The sequence below is a fragment of the Podarcis erhardii genome (genome assembly GCF_964252035.2).
Source record: "Podarcis erhardii genome assembly, chromosome: 6".
Lineage (NCBI taxonomy): Eukaryota > Metazoa > Chordata > Lepidosauria > Squamata > Lacertidae > Podarcis > Podarcis erhardii.
In genome coordinates, this window is record NC_138510.1 from 75,544,318 (window position 1) to 75,567,572 (window position 23,255).

At 42.3% G+C, this 23,255-nt stretch overlaps 1 protein-coding gene and 2 long non-coding RNA genes across 7 annotated transcripts in view; 2 read left to right on the forward strand and 1 right to left on the reverse strand.

The window, feature by feature from the left end:
- The first annotated feature begins 1,567 nt into the window (after positions 1-1,567).
- The window catches only part of DPYD (dihydropyrimidine dehydrogenase), a 514,189-nt gene continuing 492,501 nt past the window's right edge, over positions 1,568-23,255 (forward strand). For 4 of the 5 annotated variants that reach the window (XM_081865765.1, XM_081865766.1, XM_081865768.1 and 1 more), the window contains exon 1: positions 1,568-1,829. In XM_081865765.1, coding sequence (XP_081721891.1) covers positions 1,569-1,829 — 261 coding nt within the window. In that variant the 5' untranslated portion in view covers position 1,568. Of the gene's footprint in view, positions 1,830-13,778; positions 13,868-23,255 lie in introns of those variants that run through there. The other variant, XM_081865767.1, reaches the window with a different exon arrangement.
- Positions 10,065-21,765, reverse strand: LOC309344074. The gene is made up of 2 exons (XR_014157605.1): positions 21,668-21,765; positions 10,065-10,362 (listed from the first exon to the last, which is right to left on the reverse strand). It is a non-coding gene; the product is annotated as an uncharacterized lncRNA (long non-coding RNA).
- On the forward strand, positions 16,014-22,310 carry LOC309344067. Its single transcript, XR_014157598.1, has 3 exons — positions 16,014-16,715; positions 21,248-21,369; positions 21,683-22,310. It is a non-coding gene; the product is annotated as an uncharacterized lncRNA (long non-coding RNA).

Sequence of the window (23,255 nt, forward strand, 5' to 3'; positions counted from 1 at the left end):
GAAGACTCCCTGGAAAAGACCCTGATGTTGGGAAAGATGGAGGGCACAAGGAGAAGGGGACGACAGAGGACGAGATGGTTGGACAGTGTTCTCGAAGCTACCAGCATGAGTTTGACCAAAACTGCGGGAGGCAGTGGAAGACAGCAGTGGCGTAGCGTGGGGGGTGCAGGGGGGGCCGGCCGCACCGGGCGCAACATCTGGGGTTAGGGCAAATCCACGGGTTAGGGGGCGCAAATCCACGGGTTAGGGGGCGCAAATTACTTGCCTTGCCCCGGGTGCTGACAACCCACGCTACGCCACTGGAAGACAGGAGTGCCTGGCATGCTCTGGTCCATGGGGTCACGAAGAGTCGGACACGACTAAACAACTATACAAAAAGTCTGAAAACAGCTGGAGGCCAAAGGTTGGCAAACACTGGTTTAAGGCATGTTAGTGTTACACGCAGTAGCTGAGGAGCAACAAACAAACTAAACAAATTAGCCACACACACACAGCTTTAAAATTTAATTTTAAGAAGTGGCACTAGCAGGTTAAAGGTAAAGGTAATACAATCAAAACAATTACCTTACCGTACTTGACTTGTAAGGAAGTTGTGTTCCTGTTTAGTCTTCCACATTCCCCATAATAACTTTCAGCACCATCAAGTGAGATGAGGCACCAGAACTGAGAATCTTAGAGTTTGAAGCGACCACAAGGAGGTTGAACTAGGTGACCCTCGTAGTCCTTTTCAGTTCTACGATTTTTTTTTATTTAATAATTTTCAACAAATTTAATACAGTTCTTTTTTATGATTTTCAATTTTATACATTTCATTAATTTTATAATCATTTTAACATTTCAAAACTTGACTTCCTTCCCCCTCTTTCTGTGGTTTCTTAAATTTATTTTTAATATTTTCTGCATATCCAAATTAACTTACCGTAATTTACTCATCTACTTTAAATGTATACTCTTTTAAATCTGCAAGTTACTACAATAATCCTGCCAATGCTCTTATCTGTTTACAATTTATTTGTAAATATTCAGTAAACTATTTCCATTCTTTTATAAAACATTTGTTATCTTGATTTCTTATTTTTCCAGTATGTTTCGCCATTTCTGCATATTTACTAACTTGTTATATCCATTCAAAATAATATTGATCCCATCTTGAAAGAAAATTACAAAAACTATTAGGAGATAATTTGTGATGGGCCCCCCAAGATTTCAACTGCCTAGGGGCCTCCACAGGGTTTAATCCAGCACTGCGCCCTCACCAGAAAATCCTAGAAAGGCAGTGTTTCAATTAAAAGGTGTCAACGAAAATGTGTACAACCAAATCACTGAAATGCTCAAACTCTTAACATATCTGTGTTCGCCGGTCTAAATGTTACATGCAAGTGTCCGATTTCCTGTTAGTGTAACTTTTGCATCGCTCTCTCTCACCAGTTTACAAAACTTAGATTTTAGTTACAGTTTTTCGTTTTTCCTTTCCTTTTGTGTATGCTACCTACATTGTTGCAAGCTGCACACGGTTACGCAATTAAGCAATCAATATCCCCCCCCACCCTCTTCTTTAAAGCAAGGCCATGTCTGAATGTTTTCCTGCCTGCAAGCTCAGCAGAAAAGGCCAAGAGGCTGGAGCCAGGAGGCAGCTGCGGAGCCGAAGGGGCAGCTCCGAGAAAGGTCTCCGCCGCGTCCGCCCACTGGGGGCGTTGCTGGGCGGGCTGGGTCCGCGTCGCGCTTTCGCTTCGCCCGCTGGACGATTCCTGGAAGGCGGCGGCGAAAGGGCGGACGCGGCTGGCGCGAGTATGGCACGTTGGCTGAGCCGGGACCCCGTGGACATAGAGGTACGGCCGTGTCCTCGTGCAGGGGGGCGGCAGAGGAGGGCGCGCCAGGAGCCCTGTGGCGTCTGGAAACCGGGAAGAAGAAACTTGGGACCCCCCCCCCCAGGAGCCTCTGCTGCAGTCTCCAAGCATTGCAAGGTGTCCGGAGTCCTTGGTGGCCGCAGGCTTGACTTGTGCGCTCGAGGGATATGTGGGCCTCTGGGCATGTGCAGAGTGGGGTTCCCCCCCCCCGTGGCTGGTTATCAAGAGCGACAGGGGCTCCCCGCTTGTAAACACACTGGAGCCATTCCACATGTGTGCGCGCGGGGGAGGGGGGCGTGTGCGTAATGAAGGAGATTAAGCTCTGACTATCCCCTATGCCAAGGAACCTTTGCCAAAGGTGGACAGGTATCCGTAGTGGCCAAGCTACCCAGGCTGCAGTACCCAATGCAGTGGCCAAGCTACCCAGGCTGCAGAAGGGAGTGACTAGCCTGTGCCCCTTTTCCCCCTCTGCCAAATGTTGCTGAACTACAAATCCCATCATCCTTTGCCATTGGCCATGCTGGCCGAGGCTGATGGGAGCTGCAGTTCAACAACTCTGGGAGACCCACGGGTTTGTCACTCCTGCTTTTCCCAAGGGAAGGAAACCTCCGTTCTCCAAGCTGAGTGGTTCAGGCAATGTAATTTGGCCTGTATTTCTTGCCTATCGCTGTCTAGCCACCTGTTACTGCACAGGATAGTCTTTGGCAGACCAATATTTTCTGGTTTCTCATCCTCTTCTGGATACATATAGCCTCATCTGGAGGTCAAAATGAAGAGATTCCGGAGAATCTTTTGATGCTTATGTCAGCAAATCCAAATAGTGCTCTTCTGTCCCATCTACCTATTTCTCAATATATTTCTAAATAAAATTTCACCAGCAGTGCAGTAAGCATCCTTTTTTTAAAAAAAAAAGTAAGGGTGCTTCTGGAGTGTTGCTGTTTCGGGATGAGAGTCAATCACATACTGGCAAATTTTATTTGTTTTTATTTAATCTGTTATATACCACCCTTCAAAATTTCTGGGTGGTTTACAGAATAAAATATTATACAGAAACACAAGTAAATTAAAACAGTGAAACAATACCCTCCTTTCCCACAGGGACATATTAAAAGGCTGTAGAATATTAATCAGCCCAAGGCCTGGTTGTGCAACGACAGCTGATTTGATGCTCTTGAATAAAAAAAAACTCTGCTTCCTGCTACCCCTTAAAAATCAGAATTTTTTGATGAAAAAAGTGATGGCAACATGCAATTGAAAGAGTGGGATAACAATTGCTTGAGGTAGTATTGTCCAGCCTTTCCAAAACAAATCAGAACAAATGCTCAGTTTGATTTACTTATTTAAACCATTTCTATACAGTGGTACCTCAGGTTAAGTACTTAATTCATTCCCGAGATCCGTTCTTAACCTGAAACTGTTCTTAACCTGAAGCGCCACTTTAGCTAATGGGGCCTCCTGCCGCCGCTGCACCGCTGGAGCACAATTTCTGTTCTTATCCTGAAGCAAAGTTCTTAACCTGAAGCACTGTTTCTGGGTTAGCGGAGTCTGTAACCTTAAGCGTAGGTAACCTGAAGCGTATGTAACCCGAGGTACCACTGTACTGTGATATGTGTGTGTGTGTGGTACAAAAACTAAAGTAAACAAGCAACTGAACAACATATAACAAATATACAAAAACACACAGTTGCACATAAAAATGTTACATCAATTCAAATTTCCAAAATAAGCAATATACACCCTTTTCGATACACCTCCCCTTTCAGCCTTCTGGCTCTCATACAAGGCTTCACATATCCACCTTGGTTGTCACCCAGGGCTCAAAGAAACTCACAGTTCACCCACAAATAAATTGTTGTGGTCATCTAACCTGCCTGTAAACCTCATGCAAACAAATCGGGCGAATGCTCAGTTAACAGGTCATCTGGAAGTGACACAAGTCACATGTTGTTCAATGGGACTTATTTCAATTTAGACTGAGGCCTGAATTGGCAACTGGCTGCCTTTTTAAGGGACCCCAAGAGCTGAATCCAGAGTACTGCAATCAACATTCCCATTAAGTGGATTAATACTGGATGGAATTGTATAAGACAGAATCTGTCACTCTCTTCCTGACTGCTTCTCCCCTAAATCAGTCTGCTCAGGAGTAAGTGCTGGGTGTGCCAGTTTCCCATAATGCAGGGGCAGAATTTTTTAAATTATTATTAAGACAAGTAGTTGGGGAAATAGCATACCACTGGTGCCTGCAGCCAAAGCCAAAAGTGGGCAGTGCCCAAAGTGGGCAGTGTCTAGCATGTCACCCAAGGGTGCTTCCAATCTCTTTATAGGTGGAATGTGTGATACATGCTGGGAACACTGCATTTGAGAAGTGAGACACATGACCTCCATCTTGAATTAGTAAAGCTTTTAACTCTCACAGACTAAATACAGAACATTGAAGGGGAAGGTCTGGAATGTTCCCTGGGATGATTGTCACATGAAAAGTTCCTTTCAGACTATCCCAGAGCAGGAGATTAATCATTTATTTCCATGTTTATTTTAAAAGGCCAACATAACATCTCTAGAGATGCCAACCTCCTGAGTCCTTTCCCCTCTAGTTTTTGATTCCTCATTGGTGGTGTATTGTGAAAATTATACTGTTGCGCAGTAGAATTTCTCCATGCTTGCTTTGTTATGCAAGGGCTAAAGACTGCTGTTTGCAACAATTAGTTGCATTGGGGCTTCCTATGATAAACGCGACAGGCACAGTCCATCTGAAATCCTTGGGGATTTGTTCTGAAGAACCTAGATTGCCTGTGGTCCCTAGTGTATGTGTCTGCCGCATATCTAGAACCATGCTTTTGACTTCAATACTTGCTGCATTATGTGGCTGCAGCCAATCTGGTCATTATATAAAGTAGGGATAGGGAACCTTTGGCCCTCTAGATGATGTTGGATTCCAACTCTCACCACCTCTTATAATTAGGGTTGTAACCCAATAACATTTGTAGGGACAAAGGCTCCAAAGCCTGATATAAAATGTGAAGCAGCCCAGTACATAGGGTCCCCCCCCCATTCTTAAAACTGGATCTTCTACAGTGGTGTGTCAGGAGTTAAAAAGTGCTTCTGAAGTTGCTATCTCCTGCCCTAGTGAGCTCAAATTGCCCATTAAGTTCTTAAACTTTTGTGTATATCTCCTTCAATTGAGGAAGTGCCAAGGACTGCTGATATCCATATCTTTTCCTTCCCCAAATTTGAGGCTCCCACCAAAACTTCCAACATGGCTGGCTTGCCATAGACACTTTCATTTCATTTCACTTCTAATTTGTATACAGTTGTACCTCGGAAGTCGAAACGTTCGACTTCCAAAGCACAGCTTCTGATTGGCCGTCAGATGTTCGCCTTCCAAAAGAACGTTCGAAAACTGGAACACTCACTTCCGGCTTTCAGTCGTTCGGTAGTTGCAACGTACAAGTTCCAGGGCATTGGAGAACCGAGGTATAACTGTACCGCCTTTCTATATTACTATACACAAGGCGGTTTATAAGCTGAAGAAACAACAAAATAGACAACAAAGACCACACATGTAATAACAATCTGATCCAATACAACAAAGTCACAATAACTTTAAAATTGACAACTAGTATGAAAGAAAGCTATATTCAATAACCCATTAGAATATAATAGCAAACAGTAAAATTAAATATCAGCAAATAATAAACAGTTTACATTTGTCAATTACAATAAAGAATTGCTACTCAATAAAAATAACAGCAAGTCACAATGCATAAAAATCCCAAACATACAAAGCCATATAAAAGGATCAAATTGGGAAACAAGGACACACAACTAATAACATATTTCTTAAAAAATATCCCCGAACTCCTCTCTTCCCAGCTGCTTCTGCTGTTCTCCAAGTAATGGTTTGGGAAGGGCTCCTAGGCCTGGAGGGTGGGGCAAGGCAGGTGGAAAAAGTCGTAGGCTGATGACCAGCACAAAGTCTCTCCTTACTTTGGAATCCTGAGGTGGTAGTTGCGGGGAGGGCGGCTTCTGCAACTTCCTGTGCTACTCAGTGTATGGATTTTACAATGCAATCATTTGTGTATCTTCTTAGAAATAATCCCCACTGAGTTCAGTTCTCTTTACGGGTGGCGCTGTGGGTTAAACCACAGAGCCTAGGGCTTGCCGATCAGAAGGTTGGCAGTTCGAATCCCCTCGGCGGGGTGAGCTCCTGTTGCTCGGTTCCTGCTCCTGCCCACCTAGCAGTTCGAAAGCACATCAAAGTGCAAGTAGATAAATAGGTACCGCTCCGGCGGGAAGGTAAACAGCATTTCCGTGTGATGCTCTGGTTCGCCAGAAGGGGTGTAGTCCTACTGGCCACATGACCCGGAAGCTGTACGCCGGCTCCCTCGGCCAATAAAGCGAGATGAGCGCCACAACCCCAGAGTCGGTCATGACTGGACCTAATGGTCAGGGGTCCTTTACCTTTACTATGTGTGATTAAGATTGCAGGCTTTGCTAGTGTTCTCGGCTGGCTAGGAGTAAAAATGGGTTGACCACATGTCTGTTGTCCTCAGCCTAGCATTTTATTCATCAAGATTGGCCTGTGTCAACAGGACTTTGCTTAGGCAAGTTACTGGAAAATTTAGGACAGAGCAAGATAGCAAAATGTCACACTGGTCTAGCATCTCCACCCCCACCCCGTGCCTGGGACCAGTGAGATTTGTGTGGAAAGCTTACAAGCAGAGTATAAAAACAGCAACAACACCCTAAAGACATGCAGTTTGGAAATAAAAGCTGTTAAGCCTCACAGCTATCCACACATTGTTGAATCCTAATAGCAGAATATGCCGCGCTTCTGAATGCTTAAGTTTGGGTTTTGAATCTTAAGACAGAATTACGTAATTGTAGGAGGTGATTTCTGCACAGACTTGTACCCACCAGGTGTTCAGGCTGAGAACTTCCTCCAAACTTGAGGAAGTGTTGTTTCCTTTATTTCAGGCTCCTGAGATGTCCCAGCTTAATAATATTGTGTGTAGCATAACTAATTTTTGTGGACTTCTCATTGGCAAGGCTAAAATGACACATGGTTCAGGGGGATGGTATTGGTCCATGGTGGATATTTTGAGTGGGCATAGGAGAGGAACTGGTTTCTTAGATATCTCCTGTTATGAGGTGCAGAGCTTTTACAGATCAACCCCTGAAGGCTATAACAAGTCAGCACGGACTCTGGTTACAAGTCAGCCATATCAAAATGTTTTTGTCATGTTCTGTGCCCGTTGAACAGTCTTGAAGGACAGCTTCAATGCTCGGCAGTGGACAGCTGTAAATAAGCATACATCTAAATTAATTAGCACATGAAGATGAGCAATGGCCATTTTTTTTACCCTCTGGAGATAATGGCTGTCTTAAATTTAGTTCATTAGGCTCACAGCTGGTGATACGATTAGAGTGCTGTGATCTTTTAATCTCAGCAATCTTCTAGCATTTCCCCATTTTTGACATACAGCTTTCACTGTATCACTTTAAAAAGACAACACCCCCACAAGCATTAACTGTGGCTATAAAATACTTGATTGTAGTAGGGCAGATGTCTGGTCAGTGTGCCAGAAGATCAGAAACGAAGTGGACAGTTTAACTTTTGCCTTTCGAGTCACTTTTTTTTTTTTTTTTTAAGAATTCCTTCGTTGAAAGTTATCACTCAATAACAGATGGTGACATCTTCCTTTAGATCATTCCCAGAATTAATATTTAACCACTAATGGCTTTTTGGTGTGTGTGGCTTTCTGTTCAAGGGGCGTCAATGGATCTTTGCACATGCGTGAAATATTGCAATTCTAAACATGTAGGAGCAAACTCTATTGATGCTGGTGATAGTTTAGTTCTGTTTGAAGGAAGTATTTAAGGTCGCTACCTAAGTGAAGTCAAAACACAGAATTTTATTTTACTTTTTTACTCTGAGACATATCTTTTCAGGGACCCAGGATTGTGTTTACTTGAGTTGGTAATCTGTTCATAATTAAGTGCCCTTAACACCCCTGAGGTTTATGACTATGAAGCGCTTTTGTCCTGCCCTTTGGTGGGAGTGTGCTGTTGGAGATATTGTTAATGACTGATCCCACAATTGTTTTGAATGCAAACTTGCTTTCTCTGTAGAGTAAAAATAAAATAAAAAATGCTGCTTTTACAAATGCTGCATTTTTTCTTTCTTTCCAAAGGATGTTTGCAAAGCTGCTAGGAAAGTGTTGTTCTAGGGGCTGGGAAATGCCGTATGCACAGACTTACAAAACTTAAAACCATTGACAGTCAGCAAGGGGCACACTGTGTAAGGGGCTTTGCAGGCGTAGCTGATCAGTGGTACCTACAGATACGCTTTCATCCAAGCCTCACCTTTACTGGCATCTGGTGTGGGGTGGATGGGCACAGCTTGGCCAAAGTTGCCATGTAGGCCAAATCAGGCCAGTGTGCCAGTGATTCCCCACTCCTCTATCACATCCACCCAACCCATGTGCGCTGCACTTTAAATTGGCCTTCTTCCCCCTACCTTATAGGGAGATGACTGTGGACTCAGTACTGCATGTTGTCACATCCACTTTGCTTTGAGCATTTTATCTGAAAGCAAGTCTGCCGGCTTTGCAGAACACCTTCGGGAGGAGAAAAGGCTAAGGAGTAAACCTGACCAAAATCCAGAGTGGAGTCCCTAAGATGGTTGGATGGCGCCTTTGTACGACTCCTTCCGGTGACTCCTGCATCCAAGCTGATGCCAAGTGTATTGCTCTGCTTTCCTTTGGACCACATCAGGGAGGCCAAGAGAGGAGTCTTGTCATCTGGGCAGCCTGGGACCTCCATGCACACCATCTAGGGAGATCACTTCAAGTGCAGTTAACGCAGCAGTTTGATTTCAGCCCTGGAGGTGCACCCATTGTCTCTTGAAACAGAGGGATGCCAACACAGTTCCAATTTTCTTCAGTGAGATTTACTTACTAATGAAAATGCGTAGGGTTCCGAAACTTTGGTGGTACCTAATCCCCACGTGGGAAACCTGTGTACCAGGAGCTGCAAGTGGCCCTCAACTTTCATTTAATTGCCCCAAAGACCCCTGAAGCTGCCTTCATTCTTCTATCCCAACTGAATCCTTCTTGTCCTCATGCTACTTCCTCCTTATTCATACTGGCTTTTGAAAGTGTTCCCCTCTCTCTGCTTCCTGTGTAGTTTCAGAACAATTGAAAGGGCTGGTATTTCTTTTGAGAAAAATGGTTTTTCTTAAACATTCCTCCTTGTTTTATACCTCCAGCGAAGTGGGGAATCACCCCTGGTAGCTGCTTTAGAACCATTCAGTTCTGCTATGTGCTGTAATGTGGTGTGTCAAGTTTCCCAAAATGGCAAATTTTCCGGTGCTTTTATTTTTCCATGGAATTTTTCCATTCCATAACCTCATTAGTAACAATGAATGGTGCCAACTGCAAATACAATATCAGGTAAGCTTGGCAGATTCCAAAGGTGTTTTCTTTACTAAACAAAGTGAGCCTGGGGAAAGTTTGGAAAATCCCAGTTTATTGGTAACCTGTGTGTATAGCACACTAAAGTAATTATTTTCTTTTGCTTCTTAGGACAGTAGCCATATTGGTCTGTTCTTTTAAAAAAACCACAACATCTTTGTGTATTTATTTGAGAGTAACCCCATTTAATCTAGTGGTGGTGATTTCTGAGCAGACCTGCACATATTCCTGAGGGAATATGGCCTTTGGGAGAGAGAGAAAAGGGGTGCCCACTCTGATCTAATCAGCTTAATTCAGTTGACCAGCTAGTACTGACCAGTGACTTTGTGGATTGGTGGGACAGTTTCATCTTTCCTTTGTCCCCTGCATTTTTCTCTTTCTTTTTCTAGGATCCACCCACAATTAGGGCTGGGCGGTATATTGATATATCATCCAAAATCGGTTTGAAGTCCATATCATGATATTGGTTTCATAAATTTTGACCTAGCAATATATTGCAAATCATGATGTCTCTGTGTGTGCTATGCAAAAATCACAATGTGGGAAAAACCATGAAGCCAGCCAATGCCTCTACATAGCTCCGTCCTTATTTCAGACTTTGTGATATGTGTCGGTTTATCGCGATGTTTAGCTGGTGATCTATCACAGTGTTGAAAACCAGATATCGCCCACCCCTATCCATAATTGAGTCTTTTCAAACATGTTCTGGAATTTGGGCATAATACAAGATGAGCCGGAGCCACATGGTACACATTTGTTTAATGAGTGCTTTCCAAAGCTCATGTTCTTTGACCTGGGACTATTTGGTTGAAGGATCTCTGTGTTAGAGCAGACAAGTAAGGCTCTCAAAGTAGTGACTTAAACGGCAAATCCTCTTGCGGCTGTGTACACATCACCGTTTGCTCTGGCTCCACCGTTTGCTCTGAATCCACCACCGGTCCTTGAAGCTGTGTTGTGTCCACATGAGGTTAGCCAGTTCTGTCCCATAGCTTCTTGAGGTCCTGCTGATTCGATGTGTTTTCCCTCAAACCAGCTTCAATCTGATTTGAAAACATAAATTACAGTTAAGGTGAAGTGTGTACATTTGAGACAGCCATGGTGCATGTGTAGATACGTTTCACTGAGTTCTGGGGGGTGTTGTAGGGGTGAGGGAAACCAAACAGGTGAAACAGATCAGGTAAAGGCGTCCCCACCCCATCACTGGTGTGTATAGCAAAGTGCAAATATGACTTAAATTCCAGCAAGGGAAAATGACCTTGCTGCATTTTAAGCCGCTAATGTGTCTTTCCTAGGTCAGTGACCCATGGAATACACATTTAACCATGCTATCCTACACACATTTACTCAGAAGTAAGGTGAAAGGTAAAGGACCCCTCGATGGTTGAGTCCAGTCAAAGGCAACTACAGTATGGAGTTGTGGCGCTTTTCTCGCTTTCAGGCCAAGGGAGCCGGCGTTTGTCCGCAGACAGCTTTCCAGGTCATGTAGCCAGCATGACTAAACCGCTTCTGGCACAACAAAACACCGTGATGGAAACCAGAGTGCATGGAAACGCTATTTACCTTCCCACCACAGCGGTACCTATTTATCTACTTGCACTCACGTGCTTTTGAACTGCTAGGTTGGCAGAAGCTGGGACAGAGCAACGGGAGCTCACCCCATTGCGGGGATTTGAACCGCCGACCTTCCGACTGGCAAGCCCAAGAGGCTCAGTGGTTTAGACCACAGTGCCACCCGCGACTCTCAGAAGTAAGCCCCACTGAGCTCAATAGGACTTGCTTTTAGGTCAGTTCCAAGATTGCAGCTTTAGTTCTGTGCTTCTAGTTGTTTACCTCTGCCCTGGTTTATTTAATAAGGCCCATTGTGTAATTTATGGAGTATGACTCTTTAAAATAACATTTTGACCAGATTCTTAAGTTTCCCATGGAAGAAAAGGAACATATTAAAAGTCCATTAATAAAATTGTCTGCCTTGACAGCTTTTCTTTTTTTAAAAAACAAACCAAGAAATGGAACCCCAAACAGAATTAATTCGTTGATTATTTTTAAAGTTGTCACAGCTTCTTGAAAGAGCCATCATAGATAGATAGTTTTAGTATTTCCTCTTTCTTACAAAAAGTATGAAAAACAATAAGAAACCTAGAATTTCTATTTGAAATGTTTCATTGACAACCATATTTAATATAGGTTACTCCTATCCCCACATATCTGTTCATCTCAGTTTTGGTTTTCTAGTCTTTTCTGAACTGCTGAACAAATGCAGTGGGCATCAACCTTTAGAAATGAATTGAAAACTTTAAATGATTAAAACCAAACAACCTTTCATTGTGCTTTGACATGGTAACTGCAGAAAATAGCTCTGTTGGGTAGATGTCTTTAACATGTTTGTGGTTGTTGTTTTTTTAAGCTCACAAAGATCTATTATCAAGTTTTTAGAAACAGCAAATTTCAGCTTGCATGGCTTTTCTATTATATTTAGTCTGCACATCCTTTTGTCTATGACTTCATTTGTTTGATGCTAAAATATGATGGGTGAGTTCGTTACATTGCCAGCTTTTATCTGTTGCTGCTCCTTGCCTTTTTTATATTAAATTTATGTGTCTGACTCTGGTTTGGCCAGATATATGGATTATGTGTCATTCCCAAGGTAGTTTGGAAAAGATCCTCCAGATTGCTTCAACTTTTTGGCAATTTTTCTCCTGTCCTCCACAGTGACACATTTTCATTAAGTCCTTGATCCAGGATGACCCTGTGGGAGCCTTCTCCTTCATTGTAAGGCAATCTTTCCTGGCTAACAACATAGGGTCTGTTTGTAGCAAGCTTTTTTTTTATTACTATTTTAAAGAGCACTTTGATAAGCACTAGGTTCCTGATGAAGCCTATTGTTCCTCCACTCAGAGACCTCGGCTTGGTTGCCAACTCCAGATGTTCCCTTTGCAGTGGAAGGGCTCCCAAGAACAAAACAAATCTGTTTATGCCTTTATTTCATGGCACTTGGAATATCTCTTTTGTCTGCTACCTTGAAAGAAGGGCAGAATGCAAATGCGCTGAATGAAAATTAAAAGAATATCTGTATGGCATATGCATAGAGCTGTCATAAAACTGTTAACTCATATTTTCCTCTGTGAACTGGAAGGGAAGTGCAATAAAATGGGATCCAGAGCTAAGCTTCCATAGGTGTGCTTCTTCTCAAGTTTTGTTTCCTAACCTGCAAAATGTGAATATCAGAGGCTGTCTTTTGTAGGATTGTTATGGATGAATAAGGTAAGAAAATAAGGTGGACCATAAAAGCAGTTTGGGGGGAAATGAAGTTACTTTGCAGTTAAGATTATTCACATGTAAGGTTGCACGTAGCATCCTGAAAGTTGAGAGAATAGTTTAGGGATTGATTTACAGCACAATGGACAGCAGCCATAGCAAGAATTGAGCATCTGGTATGGGGAAAGAGATGACATTCTTTTGGCTAATTCCAGTTCAGATTAGCAGAGTGTGCCTGGCACTGCTTAGAAACTTGAAGAAAGTAAAATAATATTGTAGGTTTTTTTAATGGTTAGTGTAATTTGTGAGTTTGGGGACTGTGTGCGCGCACACACACTGATGCCCGGCTCATTGCTTCCAATGGCATCTGATTGTAAGTGAAAACTGCCTCTTCCAGCTTCGAAAACCTTATTTTTAACTGTCACACCATCTTGGTCTGCCATCTTGATTCAAAATGGAGTATGGCATCCAAGCACAGAAGGAGACTGCTTCATCCTACATCAGGAACTCTTGTGCCAAGTTAGGCAATGGCATCTTAAGAGGCATACACATTGGCACAGTTGTGACTTGCCATGCCATATTATGCAACAGTCCCTTCAGAACCACCCAGTGCGGTTTTGACCTGTGATGCCAAATTGGGAAAAGTTCCACCAAATGGTGGAAGGGTGCAAAGTGGTTCTGCTGCTACCCCGCCAAGTGGGTACTGAAGGGTCTGAGCCAGGGGGGCAATGTAGAAGGCCCTTCTGGAGCTCTTGTCTAAATGGCCTCAGCCCAGTATACCTGAAGGAGCGTCTCCACTCCCATCGTTCTGCCTGGACGCTGAGGTCCAGCGCCGAGGGCCTTCTGGCGGTTCCCTCATTGCGAGAAGCAAAGCTACAGGGAACCAGGCAGGGGGCCTTCTCAGTAGTGGCACCTGCCCTGTGGAATGCCCTCCCATCAGATTTCAAAGAGATAAACTACCTGACATTCAGAAGACATCTTAAGGCAGCCCTGTCCAGGGAAGTTTTAAATGTGTGACATCTTAGTGTATTTTTGGTCTTTGTGGAAGCCGCCCAGAGTGGCTGGGGAAACCCAGCCAGATGGGCGGGGTACAAATAATAAATTATTATTATTATTATTATTATTATTATTATTATTATTATTATTATTAATTATTATTATTATTGTCTAGGGGTGGCACCTGGAAGATCAGGATTTTGATTCTTGCATTACAGAGGGTTGTACAAGATGATCCTTAGGTGCCTTCCAACTCTACAATCCTGTAAATGCCTTTTTCTTTGGGGGCAAGAGGTGAGATCATGATTGATTTTGTGTTTGTGTGTTTGCAGACTCAAAGTGTGGTTTCTGGTTGCCTTTTATCTCTGCTGTGCTTGTGGGTTGGCTGAAGTATGGTGCTAAAAATAGTTACATTTTTTTAGTTGTACATTCCCTCCCCCAGTTTTTATTTGAGTTAGCTGTTGTTGTTAATTGCTGAGTGGATTGCTTAATGATGTTATTGAAATTAGATACTGTTAATTGACCTATTCAATAGGCTATATAGGTATGTTTTACGCTTAAACTTTTGATAAACACTTGGATTGTCAGTGGTGTAATGCATTTTTTTAACAGCTAAATAATTTGTGATGCTATTGTATTTAGATTCTTGTCATTTGATTTTATGTGAATTGCTTTCAGTACAATCGGTGCAATCCAATATATGTCTACTTATAATTAAGTCCCATTGTTTTCAATTGGACCTACTCCCTGGTAAGTGGGTATAGATTGAAACCACTGTATTTGTGGAAAATGCAGTGTGCGATAAATCAAATGACCAGGACTATGACTACACAATCACAATTAATATAAGGAAACTTTGATATTAATTTAAACAAGCAACAAAAATCTGACCTCTTATACCCTTAAATTTACATTTTTGCAGCTATAGCTTGTGATGCTGTTTTGAAGCCGAAAGGAAACTTTAGTTTCTACTATAATGAAGAGATGTGGATTTCTTCATATGTATGAATTAGTCATGTATCATAAGGGTCATATGAATGATCACCAAGGAAGTCAAATTTCCTGTTTTATGTGTGTTTTTCTGAGTACCGTGTTTCATCTTTAAGAATTGTTTGCCATAGAAACTCTTAATGGGTGGAGACAAAATTAAAATGTTACTTGATTAGAAAGCCACATGGCATATCACATTTTCCTCTGCAGCTCTCGTTTCTGACTTAAGACATTCTTCTTCCCACAACTGCTATCTTCAAAGAACTGACCATGTAATTAGAGGTGGCCTGAATACAATATAAAATTTCCCTGCATTCTATGGGAAATTTTGCCATGCATTAATTTACGCCCATGTGAACAAGGCTTCTGAAAGACCAGCAATTTGAAATCTGGTCACTGTAAGATTTTCAAACCAAGAAATAGTGTCCAATATTTCTTTTCTCTTCCACTTGTGCCATGTCTTCTAGATGTAAGCCTGTGGGCGGGAGCTGCCTTATCTTACTGCTTTATCAGACATGGCTTCCCCCAAAGAACTGTTAAGGGTGCTGGGAGTTGTTCGGAGACCCCATTCCCCTCACAGAGTTACGGTTCCTTGAGTGGTTTTAACAGCCAGTCCTTCTTCCTTGGGAACTGTAGCTCTGTTGAGGGGTCTCCTAACAACACTCAGCGCTGTTAACAAATTACAGTTCCCAGGTGGCAAGCCATGAAGTTTAAAGCAGCATTAAAAAAAAGGTAAAGGACCCCCGACAGTTAAGTCCAGTCGCAGACAACTCTGAGGTTGCAGTGCTCATCTCGCTTTACAGGCTGAGGGAACCGGCGTTTGTCCGCAGACAGTTTTTTCCGGGTCATGTGGCCAGCATGACTAAGCCGCTTCTGGTGCAACAGAACACAGAAACCAGAGCAGCGCACAGAAATGCCGTTTACCCTCCCACCAGAGTGGTACCAATTTATCTACTTGAACTTTTGTGGGTGCATGCTTTCCAACTGCTAGGTTGGCAGGAGCTGGGACCGAGCAACGGGAGCTCACCCCATCCCGGGGATCGAACCGCCAACCTTCTGATCGGCAAGCCCAAGAGGCTCAGTGGTTTAGACCACAGCGCTACCCACATAAGTACAGTGGTACCTCGGGTTACATACACTTCAGGTTACAGACTCCACTAACCCAGAAATAGTACCTCAGGTTAAGAACTTTGCTTCAAGATGAGAACAGAAATCACACGGCAGCAGTGCAGCAGTGGGAGGCCCCATTAGCTAAAGTGGTGCTTCAGGTTAAGAACAGTTTCAGGTTAAAAACGGACCTCCAGAACGAATTAAGTACGTAACCAGAGGTACCACTGTAAGTAACATTAGAGTGCTTTAAATGTATAGTGCAGACAGATGTGGTCCAAGATTGAAACTGGCTTATCGTGTGGAGAGCAGGGTCCTGTATGGTTGATGGTTACTCCTGTAGACATGGGACCTCCTGAGGCCACGGGGTGTCCATGCGGCATGCAGTTTTCAGATGTTACGCTTTTTCCATGTCACTTCTGGCAGCCTCCTTGTGGGGGCCGTGGCGTCTGAATAGGCTGAGAGTCAAACGTGTTTTACCACCACCGTGACATTCAAATAGCCTCCATGTTTGTTGATCGCCCTTGGGGATGGTATTTTATGTAAATAGGACCTTGTTCTTGGGGCCTAGCCATCCTGCATTTCACCGTAGAACATTTCCGCATCTTTACTTAAAGGATCAGGGAGAAAATGAGCAGGTTTTTGTTTGTTTAACCCTTCAGCAGTGGCAGAGTTCAAAACAAAAGCAGCTTTCTCTACCCCCCTCCCTGTTCGCAGTTGCCTAGCAACCTCCCTCCCCTTTATTAGCATACAGTTTAATTCCTTTTTATTACAGGACTAAGCCACGTTAAGCATTCTTGTTCAGCCCAGTGCAGGTTTTGGCAAGCATTTGACTTGGCAAAAAATCAGAGAGAGAGAGAGAGGAGAAAATATGTGACTGAAGCGGGCTGGGGGGAGAGAAATAAAAAAGGAGAGAAATTGTTTGGCTTTAAAAGGCATCCTCACATGCTGAGCAAATAAAATTGCCCATCGCCCAGCTTTCATTTTTTGCTGTTTTGGGTTGAAACCAGCAAGCGAACTCTTCTATGTCTGTATGTCAGCTGAGGTAATTCCACACAGAACTGGGGCCATGTTCTGGCCACCATGGTTAAAAGCGTTAGTAATAATACAGTGGTACCTCGGGTTAATAACTTAATTTGTTCTGGAGGTCCGTTCTTCAGTGGCGTAGCGTGGGTTGTCAGCACCCAGGGCAAGGCAAGTAATTTGCGCCCCCTAACCTGTGGATTTGTGCCCCCTAACCCTAACTCCCAGATGTTGCGCCCGGTGCGGCCGGCCCCCCCCTGCACCCCCCACGCTACGCCACTGCCGTTCTTAACCTGAAACTGTTCTTAACCTGAGGTACCACTTTAGCTAATCACCACCGTGTGATTTCTGTTCTCATCCTGAGGTAAAGTTCTTAACCCGAGGTACTATTTCTGGGTTAGCGGAATCTGTAACCTGAAGCATCTGTAACCTGAGGTACTACTGTAATTTTTCCACCCTTCACCCTGAGGTCCGAGAACGGGTTGCAACAATTAAAACACAATGAGCCTCTCTTCAGAGAAAGGTTAAGAAAGGCTTTCGTGCTGGTCAGGAGACTTGTGATTTGCACTTGTCCCTTCCCCCTTCGAGACACTTGCAACTGTAATAGGATTGCCTAGAATTTTATTTTAACTCTGGCTTATCATGGATCTCAACATTAAAGGGAAAGGGCTGTTGGAGGCAGGCTTAGGACCTGCGGCTCTGATGCAAGGAGGAGGTAGACTTCAGAAGAAGAACTGAAGGTGCCTCAGGCACTGCATCTATCAGTTAGTAAGAGAAAGTAGGCAGAGGAAAGCAAAAATCACATGGAGCTGCCTCAGGCTTTGACTGTACTGGCCAGTTGGTCGGAGATACATTGAAGGCTGTTTCAATGAGCTGAGGGCTGCCAAGGCTTCATGGGGGGACTCGCTACATTGGGAGCAGGGATAAATGGATCCTAGTCTGGATTATGCAGGTCCAGGATAATTATCTTTTTCCTGTAACTGCAGGCGTGCCTGCTGGAGTCCAGAAAAACGTTCAGGCTCCTTCCCAGTCTGTGTTAGGCAATGTGAATAATAATATAGGCTCAGTATATACCCTGACGCACCATCACAATTCTGTATCTTCTCCTCGCCGTTCTTAAGCCTTTCCAGTGCCGCCTTTTCAAAATTCACAAGAATAGTTTGACAATATAAGTGAGTAAATTATTTTCGGCTGGCCATGGAAGCAATACAGAGGCAGGAACTCTTCTGCATCTTCTTGTCTAACACCCAGAGATGTATTGCCTTCTCATGCTTGCTGATGTGTCACAACCAAAGCCACCCAGTTGTAAATACATGCTTACATTGAACTAGTGCAAATGCTAACTTGCTATTTTTTTCTTAAGCTCTTGAAAAAACAACAATTGCCAAAGTTTGTCTATTTCTTCTCCTTGTGTTTACTCCAAATTTTAAAATTGGAAGTGGGTTGGATTTGATTTAAATCAAATCGATTTAAATCACAATTTAAATCACTAGTCAGTAAGACTTGATTTAAATCATTTTTTTACAGAAAGACTGATTCTTGCTGGTATAATCTTAATATTTACAGCCAGATAAAGGTTTCATTTTTGGAATAATAAATTTTCAGAGTAGTTTTTATAGTTAAATCAAAAATTTCTGATTTGGATATACTATTCGAAATACATGAACAGATAATTAGGAAATTATTGTGAGGTTTAATAAATTAACCATTTATATTTGGACCACTTTTCTGCTGTACTTTATTGGAAGGAGAAAAATAATTGTTTCCTTAATAACGATTTAAAAAATTTATTTAACTAAAACAATAACATAGCATGTTTGTCAACTGATATGGTTAAACAATTTTTTTTAAAGAAAACTGAGTTTTAGCACCCATGAAAAACTTAAAACAAATCCTTATTCCTGATGAATAGCCTTTGGACTATAATGTAACTTAAATAGAAAACTATCTTTAGAAATATTTTTCCTCCAAAAGCATTTTATTTTAAAAATCTTATTTAAATTTTTAAAAATCCTATTTTGTAATTATCATTTTTAATCACTGATTTTTTTATATCAGTGCAATTCTGTGCATTGATATAATGTACCACTAGGGGGTCAGGTGATCCCCTCCAGCATTAAAAGTGTGTTGGGGCGGCTGTGAGGTCATGTGAGCTAGCCCTGCACAAATTTTGGAAGTCCCATACAGACCTTTTCCTTGTGGTCACTGGAGAGCAGGGGTACCTAAGCTCGGCTAGGTCATGTGAGACATCAACCCCACCCTCATGCATGCTTTTTTGTTGTTTAGTCATTTAGTTGTGTCCAACTCTTCGTGACCCCATGGACCAGAGCACGCCAGGCACTCCTGTCTTCCACTGCCTCCTGCAGCTTGGTCAAACTCATGTTCGTAGCTTCAAGAACACTGTCCAACCATCTCGTGCTCTGTCGTCCCCTTCTCTTTGTGCCCTCCATCTTTCCCAACATCAGGGTCTTTTCCAAGGAGTCTTCTCTTCTCATGAGGTGGCCAAAGTATTGGAGCCTCAGCTTCAGGTTCTGAGCACTCAGGGCTGATTTCCTTAAGAATGGATAGGTTTGATCTCCTTTAAGTCCATGGGACTCTCAAGAGTCTCCTCCAGCACCATAGATGCTTTTAAATTGTCTTAAATCCCACATACCACATGGCCATGAGTGGTCAAATGCTGTGATCAACAAAAAGTGCTGCTCATAGATGTTAATGCAGAGGAGGCAGTGGTAAAGATAATCAGCAGAGAAGAGGGATGTCTGTGGTTCAAAGGACAACCCAGCCATAAGCTCATTGGGTGAGTGTCATTAGACATGCCTCTCTCGTCTGTGTCCTCCTTATGCAGCCACTAATCTGTAAATAACGCCAATCAAACTCATAGGATTACTACCCACAATTAGACTTCATCTACAGATAATGGATATCATATGCTGGGAATACTTAAGAAAGAACATTTTTTTGATTCTAAGTATTACGATAAGTAATGTAATAAACAGAAACCTTTGACTAGTGGATTATCCACCTGTAAAATAAGCGAGAAGGGGAATCAAGCTCTTTCAAATGTAAACCAGCCCCCCGCCCCAAATTCTTGAAAGGAAAAACTAGTCAGTTTTCTATATCATATTTGTAAATAGGCTTGGATGGTTTTTAATGCAAAAGGAATAGGCCAAGAGATGGGTGAGTGCTGAATTGATGCTAATTAGTGAAATTATTACTTTCTACCATGTAACTCTGAATTCTTTTTGGAAATTCTATTTTTGGTCTATTTTTCCTTAAAAGGCAGCTAAAGTATGAAGGGCTTTTGAAGTGTGTGTGTGTGTGTGTGTGTGTGTGTAAAGTATGGCATTCCAGTGTCTATTTAAAATGTGGAATGGTGTTTACAATGTTCATGGAATGCTGCCTTGGAGCGAAATCCTGTGATTTTGTTTGGGAAAAGGTGCATAAGCTATTTCTTTCTGGGCAGGAGATGTGGTCAAACACTTGATTTTAATCAGTTCTTAATGTGAAGCAATGGTTAGCTATATTAATTTTCAGCTTGCAGTTTCAGGTGTATTCTCTGTCCGTTGGATAGGTTTGCAGGGAGAGTAAGAGGTAAGCCTGAACAGCAGCAGGAGAAAGCAAGTGACCATTCAAAAGGAAACAATTGAAGGGCAAAATAATCCAGAATGCAGTTTAGTAACCCTATCATTTTGGGTTTGCTCAAATATAGCACTATGATGTCATTGCTCACCTGAAGGAGATAGGTGAGACTGCCATCTTTGGTTGAAGTTCTAGGTTTCAAAGTGGTGAAGAGAACATAGAATAAGGGTTGCTTCTGGTCAGAGTTTGCAATAATTAGGCTCAGAGGGGCTGTGGAAAAACTCTGTGCTCTCCCTAGTAATTGCCCACACCTCATTTTGAAGACTTGTCTCACAGTTGGAGAATGCTGATGTATAAGTGGTGTAAATTTTATGTCTGTTCCATCTGTTATCACAGTTGCTTACTGTAGTAGTGGTGCTAATTTCAGTGGTGCTGCTGCAGTTTTTAGAATGGCAGTGAAAGCTAACGGTGTTATATCTTCACCTTCTTCAGACCAGAAAAAAGGGGTGGGGGTAAAATTTCGTCTGGTTTGCATTTTATTATGTACCCACTTAACTCACGTTTTCTGAAACAGTGCGCAAACCAAAAACCCAGTTGTCCTTTGAAATTCACTCTTTGAATTTTGTGTTCCAGTGCCCCAACAACAACAAATTGGATATATGGGAATATATGTAAATTGGTGTGTGTGCAAAAATGACATACTGATGGATTTATATAAAGCGTCACAAAAATCCACCAGCGTTTTAGTGCACATTGCTCCAGATACACACACACACACACACACACACACACACACACACACACACACAACTGATGCAGAAATTTAATAGAAACTGAAATGGACAGATTCCCCCATTCTACATTTATGCCCCATCCTGCAACATGGAACCCACGTTTCATTTGTTTAATCTATGTATTTGACGTTCTGTTTATTTTCCTCTTCTTGCTTTCCCCCTACATTTTTCACCTCTTAAGAAAACTTTAACAACCGCCCAAATGTTGATGATGCTATCCGTCTTAGGTCAGGATGCTGCTACCTGATGGAAGAAGTACGATGTAAGGCATTCTGGCTGCATTGACAGCCCTGCTTTAGAAAGGTTAGCTGCTTCAGAAATGTCAATTTAAATGAATAAATGAACATTTAAATACATTTCAAAAAAGTGTTCATTTCCCCCTGCAGGATCTTGTGTGAAAGTTTTTTTTTTTAATGCATTTGTTTAAGACGTCCTATTTATAATCCAATAGCCCTCAATTTATGCTAATAAAACTGTTATGCAAACCCCACCATCATGTAGCTAATTTTTCTCTCTCTCTCATGCACACAGTCAGCCCTCATTTGTATTCATAAGGTTTATAGCCTGTAATTGCTGAATATTGGAAAAACAAGGGAATTACCTTTTTGTTCCCCAGAGGCAGGCTCTATGCTTCATCGCTGATCTATGGTGCTTATGACATTTTGAGCAGAATGTGTTCTGAGCTGTCATACAACTTGATGCCAAAGAATTTAAAGATTGCCGTCTTATGGACCTGCAAAGAGAAGAAAATGAAGATCAACTGAAAGTAAAAAAATAAAAAAATAAAAAATAAATTGGATGCAGCTTCTGCTTTTGTCCCATTGATCAGGACCATTTTTATTTTCCTTTCCTCCTCAGCAGTTTTCTCTGTTGTGATTTGTTCAGTATTCTTATAATGTAATCGCTAACAAATATCTCTGAGTAGGCATATTTGTGTGTTTCGTTTCCCTTTCTTACTTCACTTATTAAAATGGTTGTGGGATTTATATAAGCACTAAGGGAAGCAGCAATGTCTGTTCTTGTAAGAAAAACACTGGGGACTAATTGGATTAGTAGAGTGTCTGGCATCTGGTGGGCGGGGCTTTTGTGTTGTGCTCCGGAATCGGCCCCTCCCTTCGCGTGTTCAATTAAGTTCTGTTAGAGAGGCCAACTGTCGTTCTTGCCTCATGAGGTTGTTTCTGTTTCTCTCAGTAGCATGTTATTGTGTTACCATTTTCTTTATTATTAAAGCTTTTCTTGACATAGATGTGAACCGCTTACTTTGCTGAAAGAAAAGAAACTCTGTCAAAGATTGGTGGAATATCCTAAATTGGATGAGTGAGGGGATATTCCCAGTTACAGATAGGTAGCCGTGTTGGTCTGCCATGGTCAAAACAAAATAAAAAAATTCCTTCCAGTAGCACCTTAAAGACCAACTGAGTTAGTTCTAGGTATGAGCTTTCGTGTGCATGCACACTTCTTCAGATACACTGAAACAGAAGTCACCGGACCTTTCTATATAGTGAGAAGGTGGGGAGGGGTATTACTCAGAAGGGTGGTGGGAATGGGTGATTGGCAGATAGCTGCGATGAGCCTGTTGACGACTCTTAACGACTGCAATAGGTCTAACAGGAAAAAGCAAGGGGTGAGAAGGTGAAAAATGGCTTTGTCATGTATAATGAGATAAGAATCCAATGTCTTTATTCAAACCAGGTCTCTCCATAGTTTTAAGTTTGGTGATAAGTTGCAATTCAGCAGCTTCTCTTTCCAGTCTATTTCTGAAATTCCTTTGTAATAGAACAGCTACTTTGAGATCTTGTATAGAATGTCCTGGGAGATTGAAGTGTTCTCCTACTGGTTTTTCTGTCTTGTGGTTCCTGATGTCGGATTTATGTCCATTTATTCTTTGGCGTAAGGTCTGGCCTGTTTGTCCAATATAGAGAGCTGAAGGACACTGTTGGCATTTTATGGCATACACAATTGTATACACACCCTTCTGAGTAATACCCCTCCCCACCTTCTCACTATAGGGATATTCCCAGTCTAACAGGAGGATTGTTTTAGTCACCCCCACTGTCTATAACAGTTCTACTCTGCATGCCTGGTGTTCCCAAAAATATATATAGTAGTACCTTGGTTCTTGAACAGAATGCATTCTGGGAGTCTCTTCGAGTCCCGGAACTGTTAGAAAACCAAGATGCAGCTTCTGA